Raw genomic sequence first — 16,415 nt, forward strand, 5'->3', positions numbered from 1 at the left:
ATTATTTTATGTAACTGCATAAAATTTTATGTATCTATTTTCAGTATTTACTTCAACAGTGCTGAATATGCAAGCAGAGCCAAGTAGCAAGTTTTGAAAATATGGTAATTAAGCTAACCAGAATTTACCTGACGAATCCTCACGAGGATGAAATGCGAGAAATTCTGTGTAGCTTGATTGCCATATATATTTCCAAAACTCACTATATATATAAGATTAGAACTAAGATGAAACACCAAATTGCTTACCTTGACATACACATAAGGTGAGACAATATTCCTTTCTTTGATTTTAACCACAAGATTGCATTCGATGAAGAAAGACTTTTGTTGGATGTCGATTCTGCAAAGAAAACAAAATTTAAAAAAATACAGAACCATTGAGAAATAATGATAACATCGAATTCACCAAATAACTTTCTCTCCTTAGTTGCTTAGGTTAGGAAGCCAGTACCTTCAAACAGCCTGATCAGGAAGCTCAGGATCTTCGCTGACAATTGATGATTCTGGTATCAATTTGCTGTTTTAATATCTCATCGTAATACAACTTCCTATTCCATTAGCTTCTTTCCGAGAATTGCAAGTTTGTGGAATTTTCAGTCGTTTTCCTCTTATAACTTTGGACTTTTTAAGACTAATAAACATCTTTTGTCTCTGCATTAATCATCTTTTATTTTCGTTAGCTACTTAAATCACTTAGCTTCACACCTTGTCTGGAGGGATTTTTAAAAAATAAATAACCTGAATGAAGTCAGGATAACTAGTACCTCATGTAAAGGGGTCTGGATTAAGGTATATTAGGAATATTCTTTTTTATCTTGTTTCAGAAACTTTTAGATGAGGATTGATAATTTGAATTATCCCGATTACTGTTCTCATCTTGGTTGTTATTCTCACAACATTTTGGCCAATATAACCTCTGACCTTTAGGTGTATTGTGTTATATATTTGCTGCAGCCAGTCGTCCAATGTGCTTTTTTCAGTCTATATAGTTTCTAAGAAATCAACTTTTGTCATTGTCTTGATATATACACTTGGCAGTGAACTAAAACACAGCTGGTTATAAAATATTTTGTTTATTCAAAATAACCTTTTCGATTCAGAATGACAGTTTTGACATTAGTGACGGTGCATATGTCAGGGTTGATGTGTTTTTGCAGTCTAGAAAAATCTGTCGTTTAGCTTGCATGTCGTAGTCATTCTCCCTCTTTATCTACTCTTCTATTTTATTTGCACAGATGATATCAAAGGATTCCACCATGCATTGTTTTGAAATATCGGTCAGCCTTGCTGACCTAATCTTCAGAGATTCTACATCCCCCATTTTGATTTCTTTGATGTCATTCCCGGGTACCTGGCAATATCCAACACTGGTATTAATTATTTTTTAAAAATCTAACTGAAAATACAATGTAAAATGCCGTAGTTCAAAAAGACGTAGACATTATCTAATTTTATGCCAAGGACAAATGTAAATGAATGGAGGAGAATCTGAAGACTTACTTTGAAAAAAGACTTGGTTCACGTTCTCCCAATTTTTTAACATTCTTCAACGGAAACTGAAAGAAAAAAAAATAATATAACATTTTTATGACATCTGACAATTTGAAGATAATCATATTACATTTTTTTTAATTAAGTAGAAGTTAATATTTAAATTAACATCCAGAATGGTAAGGATTGAACCTTAAAAATTGTCTAGCCATATTTTTCTTGTGCACTCTCTGACATTGTATTCTTTCTAAAGAACAATCTGTTTTCTTCTTTTGTTCTGCATCTGCATGGCACAAGGCTACATTTCTGAGTGATATTATCTATAAAACATTTACTTAAATTATGTTTATTAGCTAAACTTTCATTGTATAATGTTGAATTTATACAAGTAATAATTATCACTTTTTTATGGCAAATCCAATCATTTTGATGTAAGATTTAATTTATTCATGCAAATTTATGCATCTATCTGTAATAATGTGAAGGTGAGTAGTCCTGCATAAGAATGTGCATGTTTTGTGCCATTCATCAGGAGGGGATACTTTCCTAGGGTCAGTGTAAATTCAAGTATGTATGGCAGTAACTATATTTGACAAGATGAAGCAGTGTTGAGTATAAATCAGTTGACTGTGATGCCGTCAGTCTCCCTCCCTCCAGTGTAAAGATTAAAATGACAAAAATATGACAAAAGAAAAGAGGAAATAGGTTTGTCGGAAGAACAAAGAAATAACAGAAAGCCGGTGTGAGGTTGTTGATCAAGATGTGGCAGTAATGGGAACTAAATTAGTTTAGCAAGGTGTGCAGTTATTTATGGACAAAGGACTGAACAATAGAGATTAATATATTTTAAATAGTTTTTGGGAGTTAGGAGTTTATGACAGTAAGAATGATTTACGGACAGTTGCCAGTTGGACACAGTTGAGAACAGTCAAAGTTTTACATGAAGGGTTGTCCCCTTCTCATAAGAAGAGATACTAGATAAGTGAAAATGATATTAGGATAAGGCTATAATCGAACCCTGTAGGCAAGTGTTAAAGATAATGGAAAATGGAATTTTAGAAATTCAGTCTATTGTTAATTCTATTAAAAATAGTTAAAATCAGAAAAAGAGTCAATTGTCCATTCTTTTAGAAATCTGAATATTAAATATGTCAGTTAAATGAATGCACGGTGCGAGTTAAAATATATTGTTTAAAAATAGGTTAGAATTAGAATTGAGGATTCTTTGTTTGCCAAAAGTGTGTTGGAGAAAACGTGATATAATCACGTTTGTAAACACACCTTCTGACGTCATAAACAAAGGAGATTTCTCAATATAGGAATCTAAGGGTTCGAAGTTAGGATCAGTCAAGAGTTGGTGAGAAAGAGTCAGTTGGAGAGGAGAGCCCCTTAGAAGCGAAAGGTAGAAGATTAGATCCAAGTTTGAATTTCTGACGTCATCGATCGGTCGATTGAAGAATAAAGAAACCAACTATGCTTGTAACAGTTGTCTCGTGTTGTCATTCCTTACAACAAAAAGGTAAATGCGTTTTTATCATCATCTTGTAACAAACTTTGTACAACCCTTCCAAGTAATATGTGTCCTCTCCACCATCATCATCATAAGTGAAGTATCTCTTCCTCCTCCTCTCTATATGTGTTAAGAATTGTTGCATATCTCCGAGTCCGTATTAACATGAAGTCCCCAAGAATCATCACAGTCAGTTATAAATGTCTTCCTCATTATCATCGTCATCTGTTCTGAGTCCCCGTTAATGGGTCCCCAATATGTACCCCTATGCAACAGAAGGCAGATTATAGCTCGGAAATGAATTGATCAACTGACTGGCAAATACAGCCTCAATATAAAACAAAGCTATGGATATTAGTGTTTAGATGGTAGTTTCCTATGATGGCCTCACATGCACTCAAAGTCCAACCAATATTTGCAGAAAATGTCAGAGTTTGTGTTTTTCTTTGGAATTGTGTTTTGCATTTTCTTCCGTATACTTGTGAACACATGTGCACCCAGCACCCCACCCCACCCCGTTCGATGGCTACCAGTGTGAGAGACAGTGATACAGTCACAGAGGAGATGAAAGAAAATACCACAGCACACACCATTGGGGTTGGCGATCATTGCGACTGGGGTACATGTGGTCTAATCACACTACTCCTGACGTTTCATGCTAAATAGAAAAAGATATCTATTTGGCATAACTATAAGAACGTTCACAAATGAACCAGGAGACCAAGGTTCAATCCTGCTGAGTCATACCAAAGATTTTAAAAAATGATACTTGATGCTTCCTTGCTAAACACTCAACATTATAAAGGGCCAATCAAAGTCAAGTGGAGTAATCCTGGAAATAGGGTGATGCTCTCCCCTACATCTCTATGCAACAACTAATGAAAAGGGACCCTTTGGGTCACCTTTGACTATAATCACCCACATAGCTTTTATTTTGTCATTTAACAACTGGCTGTTGCCATTACAGCAAAGTCATGCCAAGCAACGGTTTGTGAACTTGTGCTTGTTGCAATTACATTCACGCTTTACATGTGACTTATTGGCGTTTGACGTGTTAATACGACAGATTCTTCTCAGATGTCATCAACATGAATAATTTATTTCTAGTTGAAAGTATTTTGTTACAGTGTCGTTGCGGTATTTTCTGAAAAAAAGTAGAGTTTACTGTGCTACATGAAACTAAGTTTCATATCATCAAGATAGATGTAAAACTGACAAGTACGACAACTCTGGGTCAAACTGAACGTGAGAATAATAGCAATTAAAGAGTTACTTCAGCTCCCAAATTGAGATCTAACTACGAAACGAGCTGCAACGCCATACTCAGAACATGAGACCATGCAGATACAAGTCGAAATAGATTAATGCATAAAAAGAAATAATTTGGTGCTATTATGAAAAATCTTTCAATGACAAATATTTCAAAGAATGGTTTACCTTCAAAAGTGAATACTTTGTTTCTTTTGGTTCAAAGACGACCGATTTGGAGCAGATCTTTAATTTGCCTCTTTGCTGTCTGAAAAGTAGGACAAAAATATTTGAAATTAAAATTTAATTTTTCATTTATTCACAAATCGTCAGAAATCTATTCCTCAATCTGTCAGTTTTAGAAGTAGAATTCATTAGAATGAATATTTATGTTGATATTGCAAGTTAAACACCAAAAACTTTGATAATTCATTTGTATTAGGAGGAGTGTCAAACTTAAAAAAAAAAAAAAAAAATCAATGGTAATCTAAGAATATTTTTTATGAAGAAATCAAGCATTCTTTTCCCCTAAACAATGTTTGCCAACTAGCTTTTTCTGAAGATTAAATTTTTTACAATCTTTCTAAATCAATATTAGAAAATTTTATGTCAAAGGAAATGTTTTGATATTCAGTTTGAGTCTAAAATATATTTGCTTTTAAATAGTTGCAATATTACAATGACACAAAAAGTTTAACTACAAATGTTGAAAAAAAAGATCAAGATTAAATTTTTTCTTTCTTTTAATGAAAATATAATTTTCAATTAGATGTCCCTGATTAAAAAAAAAAATTATGTGTGCGAGGGGTGGTGAAGTGTTTTTGGATAAAAAAATATTTTTTAATTTCATAAGTACATTTAAATTAGGAAAATATTGTAGGATTGAGTGATTTTTTTTTTATCACATTCATCCCTAATAAGGTATTTTGCCACTTGGATGTAAGGGGGCTACTATTTTAGACCATGCCAATAGAAAGATTAAGATGTTTTCTTTTTTACCTATCAACCTTTATGGGTTATTTAAGGTCAGTTATGATTTTTGTTGAGATTCTTTATTTTTCTGGATTCAGATCTTCTGATATATTTTTTTAGCTCTTTTAGGAATTTAAAGATGTTTTCTATATTAGTATATTCAAATAATTTTTTCATATTACTTTTGAAGAAAGACTTTCTAAGGTTCTTTAGTTTCATATTCCATAAAGACTGATAGGTGTTTGGCATGTGCTACATTTTGGTTGTAATTGTTTGTTCAAAATAAAAAAATTGTGGGAGATTTGTGTGCCAAGATAGGATAACTTCTTTCCTTGATTTTGTGAGGGTTGGGATATATTTATCTTGGTCTTATTTGAAATAATTTGTTTTGTGTTGTTGTTCCATTTTTGTTGCCATTTATTTTGGAAAAATTTATTTTTGGTTTCAGATCTGTATATGGAATTTTGAGATTTTCCAGGGGTTAATTTGAGAGCAGATTTGGCTGCTTTCATTGCCTTTTTCTCCTATGTGGCTAGGGGTCCAGCATAAAAGAATTTCTTTATTGTTGGACATGTTTAGTTTACATAGAAGTTTTATGATGAGAGGAATTTTCAGAATTTTTATTTTGTGTACTGATAGTGAATCTGAAAGGATGAATTTTTGTTAATTGCTGTTTGAGATAATGTCAAGTGCTAGTTTTATTGCGTACGTTTCTGCTGTAAAGATGGAATTCTGTTTTAAGGTTTTTATAGGAGATACTGTTGCGCAAGCTAGCTTTTCATTGTCCTTGGATCCATCTGTATATATGAGGTGGTATTTTAGATATTGTAAGAGGATGTTGTGAATTTCATCTTGATAGATGCTTAGGTGGGTTTCTCCTTTGATAAATTCTTTTAAAACTAAGATTTTCATTTGTTTTGATTTTTTTGTTTTTTAAGTATCCATGGTGGAACATTTGGGATTATATGGTTGTGTATATTTGAAATAGGAATTTCAATTTTTTTCAAGTGTAAATTCCATTCTTAGTTTGAATGGTTTTATTGTTTTTTCTTTAATTTCAAATAGTTTGTTATATTTTGGGTTGAAAATGCTTTCATAAGCTGCGTTAGATGGGGTGGATTTGATTTTTGCGGAGTATTGTAGGGCTAGTTTTTCTGTCCATAATTGTGGTGGAGTTTCATTTGCTTCTGCAAAAAGTCTATCAATTGGAGATGTTCTGAAAGGTAAAATTTGTTTTAAGCTTTCATGGTGAATCAAGTCTAATTTTTTTAGATGCAACTTTCTGGCTGATCTATAGATAAAGCTGGCATAGTCTAATTGGGATTTGATAAAGTATTTGTATATTTTATGAAGGGTTTGTTGATCAGCTCTCCACTTTGTATGAGTGACTATGCAAAGGAGTTGGAGAGTTTTGATACTTTTTTTTCTTTTTTTTTTTTTAAGATAATTTATGTGGGATATGAAATTCAATTTCTTATCAAATATGACTCCAAGAAATTTGTATTGATTGACTACTGGTGTTATGTTTCCCTTTAGTTTGAGGGCTGGATCAGTATGCATTTTTCTTAAAGAACAGAAACGAATGAACTGAATTTTGGTTTTTGAGAAACTGTTTATAGCTCAGTTATTCATTCTATTTAGATTTGATTGTAAGGTTCTTCCTATTGTTTGGATATTGGAGGATTTCTAGCTGATGACAAAGACAGACGTAGAAAGCACTGTCAATTGTAGGCATTAAGTTTTTTTTTTATCATATTTTTATTGAAAATAAATGTTGTGGACAGGATACTTCCTTGTGGAATACCTTCTGTTAGATTTTGTGTATCTGATAGAGTTGCTTCCATCTGAACTTTGAAGTTTCTAGAACATAGGAAGTTTTGGGATAAATAATGTCAGTCATCCACATATGCCTAAGTCCTGGAGATCTCTTATGATGCCATATCTCCAAGTGGTATCAAATTTTTTTTGATGTTGAAAAATATTGCTGTCATGTTTTTTTTATGAAAGCCTCTCCTATGAGAGTTTCTAATCAGGTTATTTGGTATATTGTTCCTCTTTTTCCGAAATTCTGTTTGAATATTAGTGATTTGATTATTTGTTTGAAGTAACTATATTAGTCTGTTGTTGACTATACACTCCATTGTTTTACATTAGGTAACTTGTTAAAGCAATGGGTCTATAGTTTTGTAGGTTAGATGCCTCTTAAGCTGTTTTAGGTATTAGGATAATTGTCATGTTTTTCCATGATTTCTGCATATACTATTTAGGATGCTTAGGAGCCACTCGATTGATTCTTTTGGTAATTGCTTTAGAAACTCATAGATCTTATCAGGACCTACTGCTATATTATGCAATTTTTTTTTAGGATAGATTTAGTTTATTTTTTCTGTATTGTTTTATTTTGGATTAATTTAAGTTCTCAGCAAATTGTTTTGCTAGTGTGTCATGTTTTTTTCTGTCATTTATGTATTATTTACTACTAGATGTTTTATGGGAATTGTTTCGTTTCGTACAGAGTTTCTTTTAGCTTCATTGATGATTTTTTGAGCTAGCACTTTATGGTAATTAAAGTTAATTAGGTTTTGTTTTGTGCGTTCTGTTTGAAATTTTTTAAGTGCTTTACATCGTTGCTTAATGGCCTCTTGATATTCTTTGCTGAACTATGGTTTGTTTCTTTTGTATGGAATAGCTTTAAAACAGATACATTTTTCTGCTATTGTAATTAGTTTGTTAGAGAAATCTTTGGCTGTTTGAATATGTTCATTTAGGGTGAGGCGCTTTGAGCATAAATTTCTGAATTCTTCTCAATTTACTTTTTTTTTAATTTCCATCTTTTAATCTCTTCTTCCAGAGGTTGGGTAATCTCAATTATAAAGGGGAGTAAATGATCACTTTCATTTGTATCTTCATAAACTATCCAAATGATGTTAAGGAGAGTAGAGGGGCCACATAATGTCGGGTCAATAGCCAAGTACAATCCTAAGGTTGGTTCTGGTGTGTTTGGGATTTTGAGTTGAGGAAGCATAGATTGTTGTTGTTTATGATTTTTTTTTTATATAATTCCTTTTTTGTCTGTTTTTTTTTTCCTCATATTATGTTGTGGCTGTTGAAGTCTCCTGTTAGAATTAGTGGTTTAGGAAGTTGTTCAATTCAGTTTGTTTATTTCTTCTTTTATTTTATCCTGGGGTCAGGGATACAAAGTGAGCCAATGGTAATGGTTTTATGAATTGTTGCTGATATTGCTACTGCTTGTAGGTTTGTGTAATTGTTGATTTTTGTTTGTTTGTTTTTTTTTTTGGGGGGGGGCTTAACTAATATAGATGTTCTACCTGAAACTTTTTGTCCAGATTTTTCTTTCTTGAATGTTTCTTGGAAACATAGATGGGTTTAGTTCATCTATTAGTAATTGTAATTCATTGTAGTTAGTATTTAGGCCTCAACAATTCCATTGGATTAGCTTATGGTTTGTCATAAGGATTTTTCCTTTAGTTTGCTTTTTCTCTCTCTCAAGTCAGTGTTTTCTTTTAGTTTACTGTTTTTGGTTTTATTCTTTTTTATCCGGAGAGGTTAGCGATCATTTTTACACTCTGTTTTTATGTGATATCTTTAGTTTGTTTTTGCGAAGTTTGATGACCGAGTTTGTGTATCTTTTTTACATTATATTCTGTTGATGCAGTTCTGTTTCTACAACCTCCATTTTTTTTTTTTTTCAGATTTGTTATTTGTATTTCTAGTTTTTGAGTTTGATCCGTCTCCTTTCTGTTTTATTTCCATTTTGTTTTTCTTGCTTTTCCAAGGGTTGGTGATGTTTTTAGTTTTAGATGTTTCGACCATTTGTTTGATTGGATTATCTATTTCCATCTCTTCAGAGGTGCTTGATTTGTTTTTTTGTTGGGTTGTTTCGATCTTCTTTAGTGATGTTTTGAGTTCATAATTTGTAGTTTTTATTGGTTGGAATTTAGGTTTTTTGTAGTTTTATTCTCCAGTGGATTTTTATCTTTGAGGAGAGGTTTGAGTTTGAGATGAAGTTAATGTTTTTTTGGTTTCATTTTTTTCCTTGGTTTAGCTTTTTCAGTTTTTTGGAGGTATATTGCTTTTAGTTTTTTTTAATTTGTCGATTCATTTTGGTCTAAATGAATTAGCTTTTCTGTTAATTCATTGTATTTGTCCGTTTGGTATGGACTATTTAGCTTTGCTTTCTCTGCCACTTTAACATAGGATTGGTTCTTCATATATTCTTCAATTCTTTTTGATACTAAGAATGGAATGTTTCTTTCAGGTTTTATGGTTACTATTTCTTTTCCTTTCTTCCAGCACTCACAGGATTTGGAGAAGGCTGTGTGGTTTCCTTGGCATTTTACACATTTGTTTTCTTGACATTCTTCCTCTCTATGATTTTTATCATTTGTGCCACATTTTTCACAATTGGTTACTCTTTGGTGTCCAAATTTTTAACATCTGAAACATCTTAGAGGGGCTGGAATGTAGATTTCCATAGGTTCTATATTATAACCAATTTTAATTTTTGGCGGTATTTTTGGGGTGTATTAAAAGTGAAGATGTACGTATTTGTTGGAATTCTTTCATTTGCTTTTTTTTTTTAATTCTTTTATATTCTATAACTCTTCGTTTTTTCATTTAGCACTTCTTCAGATGTGGTGAGGGATAACTCTCTGCTCCTTACTATTCCTTTGGACGGAGTTTATTATGAAGAATAACTTTGACATTTATGACACGGAATGTTTACATCTTTTTTTATTATTTTGTATTTCTATTTCAATTAGTAAATTTCCATTTTCTTTCCATTTTTAGGTTTTATATAGTTTGATAGAGTTTTTCTATTAGAAAAGGAGATAGTGTAGTTTTTCTCCAAAAGATTCTATTACATAGAACCTAGGAAAGTTTGTGTCTGTTTCTATTTCATTTTCTGAATCAGATAAAGATCTTCTGAGTTTTTTGTTTGTGTTTATAAACAGTTTTTATTTTTCATTGCCTGTGCTCTCCACCCACCACAGAGCCTGGTATTGCAATCTGTCAAGGGGGAAACGCAATCGCCCTGACAGGCCAGAGTTACAAAGCAGTATACTCAACTATGCGAGTCTCAAAGCATCTGTCACAAATATTTCACACACACCCCAAACTCTATATGGACAAATAAATTTGTTTTCAGCCATATTTGAGTTAATGATCGTCACATGTCGATCAACCATCAGCCAACGCCTCCTAATGTCTACTTTTGTTCAGATCGTTATTTTTCATCTTTCTTAGGAGGGAGACAAGTTTGGCTTATGTTCTTTTATTCACAGTTGCATATTGATCTTTGTACTCTGGTAAACTTGTTTGGTAGTAGATATTGGGGCTTGACCTGACCAGTCAAGTGATCAGATCAGGCCTCTCCAACCGCCTGTCTAGCCTAGGTAAGGGACGAAATGGAGTGTTGGGAGATGGAGTTACTTAACCCTGACTTCCAATACCCTCAACCACCAGGATCCCATCCCAATGCATCATGGTCACCACTCATGGCTGACAGATGGTCCTAATGATGAACTTTTACCCTCTGCAGAAGGGCAGTTGGTGTATTCTGATGCCCCACTGACAGGGCGGATTAACAAGATGTGGTTTACATTACATTTAAACTTCTGCAGATCAGTACAGTCAGAAAACAGATAGCAGAAAGGGAATTTCAAAGTCCTGCTGTTTAAGGGAAGAAACTATTAGAGTAGAAAGCTTTCTGGCATTTAGTGACCTCAAAGTGAAGGTGTGTGATTTTGTTGCTAAGCAGGTTTGCCAGGGATAATTGAAAAAATTACAAATATATGAAGACAATTATATACATTTCAATAAAAATTATCTTTTTTTTATTTGTTAACTTTAATTAATGGATGCATTAGAAAAGTTAAATTTGTTTGTTGTATTTAGTTTAGAGACTTTTTCAGATTATTAAAAAAAAAAAAATTAAAAAAAAAAAATCAATAAATTATTTGCTCAATTTTTAGAAAGGCATTCTAAACTGATAATTGGTAATTGCCTTAAGAAAAATGGAGAATCTTTATATTCAGGGTGGGTGCTATAACGAGGTACTGTTACCGCACCACCAACCAGGTGTCCTTAACCTTGTCGGATTCCACCCGATATGGCAGGTGTTCTTTCGATCGTACATTGTCTCCCTACAAGTTGGCCTGTTGATCGTCTCCACCCACTGTGTTTTCATGGTGGGGCGCTTTGCCTCTCGATCAAATCGTCTCCTACCCTGTGTAGGTAGTCTCTGGGTACATCAATCACTCCGCTGGTCCTTGCGGCTTGCTGCAAAATGAAGAGTCCTCACCACAAACAAACAGAACTCTGGTTTATAACAATAACAAACTATTTATTAATTTCATTACTTCATAACAGCTACTGTCTAAATTGAGGTGACTGACTATAGCAGTGAAACGATGTAAGACCAGACCAGTAAAGTCACAGATTTCCCATTAACACAGGATAGTTAATATATAGACCCTGAGGGCTCCCAAATCGGGAGCGCTTGACCAGCCCAGCCGTTCGGTTTGCTGGCTATGACTCTACTCCTTTTAGAATTGCTTTTTCTAAATCCAACCCCTCTTTCCCCACCTCTCCTTCAGAGAGAGGTTACAAACACCCTTCCTTTCTTCCTCTTAGAGCTTACCCTTCGTCTTGTCCACTCAGCACCTCTCTGTCTCCCTTTTATCCTATTAATTTGTACTGAGGTTTTTACTTATTATCAAATTAGGAGTGATTAGTCATTCCAAGTCAAACAATGCCTGGCGGCGACCCCTACGTCCTTGACCCCCATTCTAAGCTGTCAGCCTTCATCAGCCAAGAATCTCTGGATCTCTTCAAACCTCTCAACAGAGGTTTTAAAAACAACCTTTCATGTTAACAGATATATAACGACAATGAGATAAAAACAATTATTTGTTTTTTTCTCTTTCTGACAAAATCCCATCGACATTTCTGTTTTGTCCCAATCAGACATCAACACCCCCATCTTCTGCCCTCTCTTCCTCTATCCCGTCCGGTCAAACATCCCCCTCACCGCAATATGCACCTTGCTGCATGCATTCATGACACCAATAGTGTCATAGGTGCAATTTAACAGAAGGTGTTAATCTACAATAATACCAAATAAATTGATTGAGATTGTCGGACTGACTTCCTCATCTTGGTTGTTATTGTCACAACGTTTCGGCCGTGTGACATTGGAATCATTTTATGTTAATCTTTATATAGCAAGCTGGTCCCCCTACATCTAAAAAATTGAACACTTCAAATTAAAATAAATTATAGTCTAAAACTGCAGTGTTTAATTGATAGTAATCCAAAGAATAGGTAACAAATATTTAGAGGGGGTGGTCAAATCATACATACCAACCTTTAAAATTTTTTTATCATTTTACGAGTTTAATTATTTAAAAACAAAATAATTTCTTTGATTTTTATACTTAGAAATATGCATTTATAAATAAATAAAAACAATCTCTTATTGAAAAAAATGTTCAAATTTGAAATATTAACATTGTGCTAATATCTGAACATTTAATAAATTGTTTTAAAACTATTTTTGTAAATACAAGGTAAATATTGAATGTATTCTTAAATTCACTGAAATGGAATTGTCACTTCTGCCTAAAATATTATCATTTATCCAAATTTAATTGTAAAAAAATTCAACAATGTCGACATTCATCAAGCAATTATGCCTGTTTCTATATAAACGAGAATATGCTGTAAAAATATCTTCTGACAGAGTGAAAGTGCAGATTCCCTGAAGAAATGGATCAATCTACATTAATAAGCATGAAAAAGTAGCATGTCTATCTTGAATTTGACATTTTTGTTTTAAAACTGCTTAATTTATGGTAGGATCATAATAATTGAAAAAAAGAAATTGCTTCGTTGAGGTTGGGGGTGATTAATAGGGCTGTGACAACAGCATATTCTTTTCATTATTTTGACTTTTGAGTATCTGTTAATATCTTATGTTTTTATATAGACTGATGTGGTTCTCGGTTGATTAACTGTGTCCGATATATACTTGAGAGTCAAAACAATGAGAAGAATATTCTGTTGATTAACTAGTTAAAGAAAACATGTTGCCTGTGAATGTTAGGCCAAGGAGTTTGAAAGATGTGCTATCAAGTAGAGTGTTATTTGTCATGGCAAATCTGTGGTTAAGAAAGTTTATTTTGTAGTTGTAAAAGGAAAGAAGCTTAGTCTTAGTAGCATTAAACATTACCATCCACTTATGGACCCATTCCACTACCGACTGAAGGTGGTTTTCTAGGTTTCGGCCATTCCTTTTGACTATTCGCTTTACCCTCATGTCTTATTGTGTGTAATTTCATCAGCAAACATATCCATCTGAGACAATTTTATCAGGGAGGTCATTTATGAATATCAGAAATAAAGGTTCAAGGATCGACCTCTAGGACACACAAGCATTAATGGTATGTTTAGAAGTACAGCTATCAAGGACAACCTGAATTTTTCTCTTGTCTAGAAAGAATCTGATTATGTTAAGCATTCATCCAGAAAGACCATAGGATTTAATTTTCATGAGAAACCCTTCATGCCAGACCTTGTTAAATACCTTTGGCATATCAAGGGCTACAAACTCTAGATCTCCCTGTCTTATCCAGTGTATTCTTTTTTAATTTAGAATTTTCTCAAATTATATGTGCCTGGGGGTAGGGAATTCAATACTGGACTAATAGAAGGAACTTTGGAGTGCTGAGAGTTTACTAGTTACAGGATAATATTTACCTTGCACCGGATGCTGGCAATTCACACTATGCAATTATTCCAAGAAACATCTGGTAATTGAGACAAAGTTTTTTTTTTTTGCATAATTAATTTCTGTAAATCGCAAGATAAAAAACACTTTAATTTTTATAGCCTGAAAATTCAATACATTCGACATTAGTCCAATGATACGACCGCATTTCAACAACCAAAGGATTTTAAGGATGAAAAAAATTTGTGATTTTAATCCAAGAATAAAGCTTCCATTAAGGGATGGGGGAAATGGTTGCAAATTACTTTTGAAAGGCTTGCGAGTTAAAAATAGAGATAAACAAAAACATGGTTCTATTCCAGAATTCCTTTTATATAAAACAAAACTAAAAGAAAAATCTGTATGATGTACATACTCATAATGAAACGAAAATATCATATCCTAAAAAAAAAAAAAATCACATAAATTGATCATGTAGTTTCATTTTTAAATAATAAAATCAAATTTTATGAGTAACAGAAAAGTGGCTGTCTTCTTCGCCATTAAAAATAATAATAAAAAATAAAAATCAGAAACAGATAAATCAATAATTCAAACTTGCAAGATTTATGTTGTAATGCCCACAAATTCCCATTAATTGTTTCTTATTTAAAATCATTTGTTTGTTTTTTTTAATATGGGGGGGGGGGAGTTCTGGCCAAGAAACTAAAAATTAACATCAGTTGATATGACGGAAAGTAAAAGGTGAAAAGTCGAAGAGAATGGAAAGACAGAAAAGGGATAGCACCATCCAGACGAGTGGAAGGATACAGAAACTAATCTAATATTTAGAACATATACTGCGACTCAAATTTCATAGAAAACCACTCACCATTAAACAAGTGATATAAGAACACCAAATGAGTTACAATAATAAAGAAATGGAATAGAGAGTACTGGAAATCTAGGAAGACTTGTACTCAGATGTAAGGGAAATCCTTTGTTTTTTTAATCGGTAAGAAATCACTTGTAATGATTGGCATGAAAACTCCAAGTAGCAACAGAATCGATAGTAGTAGAGAGAGGAGGGATAATTATTTAATCAAAACTAAGTATAGGAGTTTAATTAGTTTTACAAGTCTACTAGCAAGGATACCAGTTATTGCTTCGGATTGAATGAGGATCAACTCTCAATACATTTATTGTCATCGAAATCAGTGGAATAGCTCATTTTTCAATTGAATCAATTGATTGCTTGCTCTAGTCAGGGGCCCACCGTGTTGTACTGGAAGGAAGCTTCACACACCTCTCCATTGATTTAGTTGACAATATATCGTAGTCTACATTGCACTCTAGCAAATCTTGATTTTATAAAATTATTTTTATATAATGGCTTGATTTAAAGTTGTAAATGCAAAAATTCTCTAAATAGAAACGCTCATTTCAAACATACTCTTGTTTTAAAAAATAACCTACTGTTGATTTTATATGCTGGGCCTTTCTGCTTGTGTTGTAATAAAACTTCTCAAATACACCTGTGATGTTAGGCTCTATACGGGTGTTAACTTTGGTCAAAATCAGACCAACTTCTTCAATCACTTTTTTTTCGATTATCAATACTTATCGTGAGCATTTCAATACAAAACATATCTAAGAACACTCCCAGACACAAAGTTATAATGTACTTTATGTGTCTGGAATAATTTTTGTATTGAAACGTCTGATATATATCAAAAATCGATAATTTCAAAATAAAATTTCAAAAATCGGCCCAGCCATTTCTGAGTCCATAGGAAATGAACACACAGTGCGTTTTATATATAAGTAAAGATTTCAAACAAAATTGCAAAAGATCAACACACAGTCCATCTCAAACTGAAGCAGGATCGACAAATGAGCTATTTCAAACTGGAGCATGACAGACATAGGAATTATTGCTTACATTTTTTTTTTTTTTTTTTTTACTATAAACTTGTTATATACTTATTTAAACAAGTTTGATTAAACGAATTAAACAATTTTTTGCTTATTGATATTTTTATTCTCTTCAAATTTATCTTAATATCAGAGTAAAATTATTTTAAAAATTAAAAAAAAACATTTCCAATTCCTTTCTGAAACCTTTTCATGGAATTCAAGAGAAAATGAAAAAAACTGTTCAAATCCATACTTACTTATGCAAAGCATCCGTTTCTGTTGATGAAGGTGGATAGTAAATAACTGCAAATTCTTCAAAATAAATTTCTCCTGGTTCTAAATCCAATGGAGAGAACCTACAAAACAGAAAGACAATTCAAATATTTAACTTTTTAATTCATTTCTTTTTTCTTTTCTAAATAAAAAAATATATGTGAAGGGTAAGAAAAGCGAGCAATTATCAAAATAAACTACTGCCAAAGTATACGAGTAAAATAGTTTTTTTTATACATACACACGTGTGTGCATGCGTATATTTATTACA

The 16,415-nt window shown here is 32.7% G+C and overlaps 1 protein-coding gene across 1 annotated transcript in view; it reads right to left on the reverse strand.

Moving 5' to 3' along the window:
- The window catches only part of LOC145277497 (protein FAN-like), a 137,964-nt gene that overhangs the window by 84,229 nt on the left and 37,320 nt on the right, over window positions 1-16,415 (reverse strand). Inside the window, exons 2-5 of the mRNA XM_080128887.1 lie at window positions 16,129-16,227; window positions 4,441-4,519; window positions 1,503-1,558; window positions 249-342 (exon numbers count right to left, since the gene is read on the reverse strand). Coding sequence (XP_079985013.1) covers window positions 249-342; window positions 1,503-1,558; window positions 4,441-4,519; window positions 16,129-16,227 — 328 coding nt within the window. The remainder of the gene's footprint in view (window positions 1-248; window positions 343-1,502; window positions 1,559-4,440; window positions 4,520-16,128; window positions 16,228-16,415) is intronic.

The sequence above is a fragment of the Euprymna scolopes genome, chromosome 6 (genome assembly GCF_053919585.1).
Source record: "Euprymna scolopes isolate OS-2025 chromosome 6, ASM5391958v1, whole genome shotgun sequence".
NCBI classification, from domain to species: Eukaryota; Metazoa; Mollusca; class Cephalopoda; order Sepiida; family Sepiolidae; genus Euprymna; species Euprymna scolopes.